Here is a 4,399-nt window from a genome sequence, read left to right on the forward strand (position 1 = left end):
ATCAAAATACTAAGAAAAATATTCTGCTTTGGAATATAAAATTAAAACCCTATGTTGTCATTCAAAAAAGTAAAAAACTTAAAAAATTATAAAGATAAAAAATATTAAAAAATATAATTTATTTAGAAAAATGTTGTTTTATAAGCGACTTGAAACTATGAAAAGAAATATTTTCAAATGTTACACTTTTTGAAATAATGAGTGTTGTTTGATAAAAGAATCACTCAGTATTGTATATAAGTATATAAAAAAAATGAGATGGAAAATACCCTTTTTGATTTCTTGCTCGTCTATTTCACCGTTCGGAGATATTATACGTGATTCAGTTGCCATAGGTATAGATAAAATAGAAGTGGTTCTAAAGCTGCTATTGCCATCACCATTATTAACACCAGATTGTAAAAGTTCTTGAATAACACAGGTTTTTATTCTTTTATTTGTCATAGTAGGCTCAACAATTTTTTTATTTGGTATTTTAAAAGTAGGAACTTTCGGACGCTTGTCCCAAGCCTCTGAAAAAAAAATGTAATTTAACATTCAGAATTTATTTATCACTAAGTTTGATTATTATCTAGCTATTAAATACATAAAAGGTATTAACTATGGATATTGAACATTGAGAAATATCTTTATAAAACTAAAAAAAATTATTAATTTATAACATACCCATTAAAGTTGATACTTTTTTGTAATTCATTCTGTATGGATTGCGCAAATCAAATTTTTGGTATTTTTTACGCTTAAAGTGTTTTAAACCAATTTCTTCACCAAGAAGTATATCAGTTATCCATTGCACGTTAACCACAGGTATTTTTAATGATAAAGCTTTTTTTATCATTTCACCTTCTAATCTATAATAACAAATATGAATACATTTTAATTATTAATTAGAAAAATTATGGGAATTTTAATTAAATAATAGAGTAGACACAATTCATATTTATACTTAATGGTGAAAACCATTTGAAACGGTGGATCTCAGCCTTTTGAAGCCTACCGCACCTGAGATCAAATATTTAATATCACCACCATTTATGAGAGAGCAACGAATTTGATGAACGTGATGATAAGCGTAAACACTCATATCTCAAAAGTATCACTTTTTTCAAATTTTTTTTTTTTCAAAATTTAGATCTATGCTGTTCTAGAATTATATAATTTTTTTATATTTTTCACCCTTATATTTATTAGGTAAACCCCACCATCAACTTTTGATTTTCAAATGGCAACCCATACTAAAAATTTCATAATTTAGTAAGGCTTTTTTTCTCATGAATTATCACGTTTAAATTTAAATTTTTTCGTTTATCCGTTGACGAGATACAACTCCTCAAAGTTGGGGTGTTTTGAGAGGTGTTTGTGTGTAAATGCGTTATACCTAGTCAGTACTGCAGACCGCAATAATTTGGATTCTTGTGCTCCAGTGTAAAAAATAATAAACTATTCAAATCAATTCAGTAAGTACGATAGTTAAGCCTAAGTTGTGCCCCAAAATACCCCACTATGTTGCACAGTTCTCCCCCACACTAATAGTGCCACTGGTCATGATATTATTGATATACTTATTGCTCATAAAGACCAGAAGTTACAAGTAATAAATTCGATACCGAAGATATGGTGATAAATGATTATCAGTGTACCTACCTACTTCCGACAATAACTTTTATTGTTATACATACATATTATAAGTAATTGGATTATTGGACTATCACGTCTTGTCGCTAATCATATCAGCTGTTATTTGTATTGTTAATTTTGTTCTGTGCACGATTACCACGATTATCTATAATATTATCATGGTTCATAAGTATACCTATTACCAGGTTATCGTGATGTACATGAAAGTACGTTGAGTAGATAAGCGGTTATTACTTATTAGGTTATATTTATTGTTTTAAGCTTGTAAGATTATAAGAAATAATTCATAATTTAATTGTGCCAAATACTTTAAATGATTTGATTAAATCATGATCTTGAATCGTTAATGTTAATAAATGTTTACTTTTTAATATTTCACAAGATTTAAAAAAAAAAATAGTAAGTAGGTATGTGATTAATTATACATATTATATAAATTACTACTAATTATTTGCTAAATATAAAGTATTAAAAAAAATTTTTACATAAAATTTTTAATAGTAAATTAGTAAAAATATTAAATTCTTTCAATGATTAGTGTTGTCATTAAATAGTAATTTGTATTAAATTTAAGTTAGAATATTATTAACAGCATTTAAAAATCTTACTTTTATTGTAAGTCTGGGGTTATTGGAAAGTTTGTTTCAATTTTTTGAATATGTGTTATATCTTTACTCATATTTTGCATAACTGCAAAACGACAATTTTGATTTAACTGTATCATCATTTTGGAATAGAGTTTTCATAGTCCTGGGCTTATAAATAAAAGTAAATTTTTTTAATGGTTCAACATATTAACAGTGGCGCCGAAGTCCTAAAATTTAGTCGAGCGAAAAATATTTTGAAAAGCCACAATATCTAAATATCAGCCTCAATTATGTACAATATGTTGGGGGGGAATAATTTACCCTCACACCACAAAAAAAAATATTTTTTTTTAATTTTCTTAACCACACATTCTATGTTTCTTCTCATACAAAGCAAGACAGCCAAAAGACGACTCTTTCTCAATCATTAATACAGAAATTTTCTTTTTTTGAGGCAGGGTTAAGACCAATTTTTTCGCACAAAATATAAATTGTTATTTGTACGCACTCAACAATCACTCATTTAAGTAAAAATAGCTGGTTGAATATCTTTATTAATCAATATACATATTTGTATAAGGGCCATTATGAAGCGGCCTCATCCTAAATTTACAAAAAATTTCGGGCTAGAGCCCGACCTTTACATAGGGATCGGCGTCTTATTATGAGAAGTGCTGCAGTGCCGCAATCACTTTTAGTGGAGCAAACGGTAGACGCCCTGCTAAATGGGCATTTTACAATACATTTAGGGGCACAACTTATAAGCTTACTGTACTTGAAATGATTTGAAAAGTGTAATATATATTACTCTGGGGCATAAAAATCCAAATTGCTGCGGTATCTACCGACTAGGTATAACATATTAATACACAAACACCTGCCAAAACTTCCCAACTTTGAGGAGTTATATCTCATCAACGGATTAATGAAAAATGAAAATTTAAACGTGATAATTCATATAAAAAATAGCTTTATTAATTTATGTAATTAAAAGTATAGGTTACCATTTGAAAATCAGAAGTTGATAGTGTTTTTCCTAATAAATATAATGGTGAAAAATATAAAAAAAAAAAATATAATTCTAGAACAGCATAGATCTAAAATTTTGAAAAAAAAAATTTGAAAAAAGTGAATACTTTTTGAAATAATGAGTGTTTTACGCTTAATCAATCACCCTGTATATGTATGTGTAATTTTGATAAGGTAACACACTGATTTATATAATTATATTGTTAATTTATTAATGGATGAATTTGTGGAGAACATTGGTTCCGAACTTGATGACAATGATTTCGGTTAATAACTAAAAAAATAATTTATGAAAATACCAACTATTTATTAATTATTATTGTTTAGATGAAGATGTAACAGACGATTTAAATAATACTTATACTAAATTGGCTCCTGTTGTACCCGAATTTCATAACTACATTGATGCTTTTGATCAACAGAGTGGTAATTTATTATTAAATAACCGTTTATTTTTTTTGTTTAAATTGGCAATTATTATTTAAAATTATTATTTACCATTTAGTAAATACGTAATTACGTCTCCAACAAATTAAATTGTACGCCTCTTTTTTAAGTTTGTTGTAAATTTGAATTACTTAAATTATTAATCAACTTTAACTTATTAAGTTTTTTCTATCTAATATTATATGACATAATATCTAATTAAAATAATATTAGGACGAAAGTAATCTTCAAAACAATCATTTAACATTTAGCGTATAGATACCTCAATATTATAGAATCTCAACATTTATTTTTGTTTTAAATTTTATTGGATACTAGCTGATCCCGTGCACTCCGTTGCCCGTTAAATGTACCAACTCTATTTGACTCAAACTTTTTTCAATTCATTATTTAATATTTGGTGTATGGTGTTCAAAACTTATCTTAACTTTTCCATTTCCCAGAATAAAAATTCTGATTCGCAGCAGTATATTATCAGGTAGGCAATCTACCTACGGACCCCGTGCTGTTTGCACGTAATTGTATGATTTAACTCTAAAGTATCAAAGTTATACAAAGTTTGTCGTTTTTACTTAATTCCACCTACGGTGGATTAATATAATCAATTAATACAAAATCCTAACCTAACCTAACCGTACTAAAATCCAATGAATAAAAAAAACCAAATTTAGTCCTTATTAAATTAATCTATCTTCTTT

At 27.1% G+C, this 4,399-nt stretch overlaps 1 protein-coding gene across 3 annotated transcripts in view; it reads right to left on the bottom strand.

Annotated features, from left to right (window-relative positions):
- The window catches only part of LOC100574933 (PAX-interacting protein 1-like), a 16,305-nt gene that overhangs the window by 3,942 nt on the left and 7,964 nt on the right, over window positions 1–4,399 (bottom strand). For all 3 annotated transcript variants that reach the window (XM_016809383.2, XM_016809378.2, XM_003240792.4), the window contains exons 11-12: window positions 667–851; window positions 270–512 (exon numbers count right to left, since the gene is read on the bottom strand). In XM_016809383.2, coding sequence (XP_016664872.1) covers window positions 270–512; window positions 667–851 — 428 coding nt within the window. The remainder of the gene's footprint in view (window positions 1–269; window positions 513–666; window positions 852–4,399) is intronic.

This window comes from Acyrthosiphon pisum, chromosome X (genome assembly GCF_005508785.2).
Source record: "Acyrthosiphon pisum isolate AL4f chromosome X, pea_aphid_22Mar2018_4r6ur, whole genome shotgun sequence".
NCBI lineage: Eukaryota > Metazoa > Arthropoda > Insecta > Hemiptera > Aphididae > Acyrthosiphon > Acyrthosiphon pisum.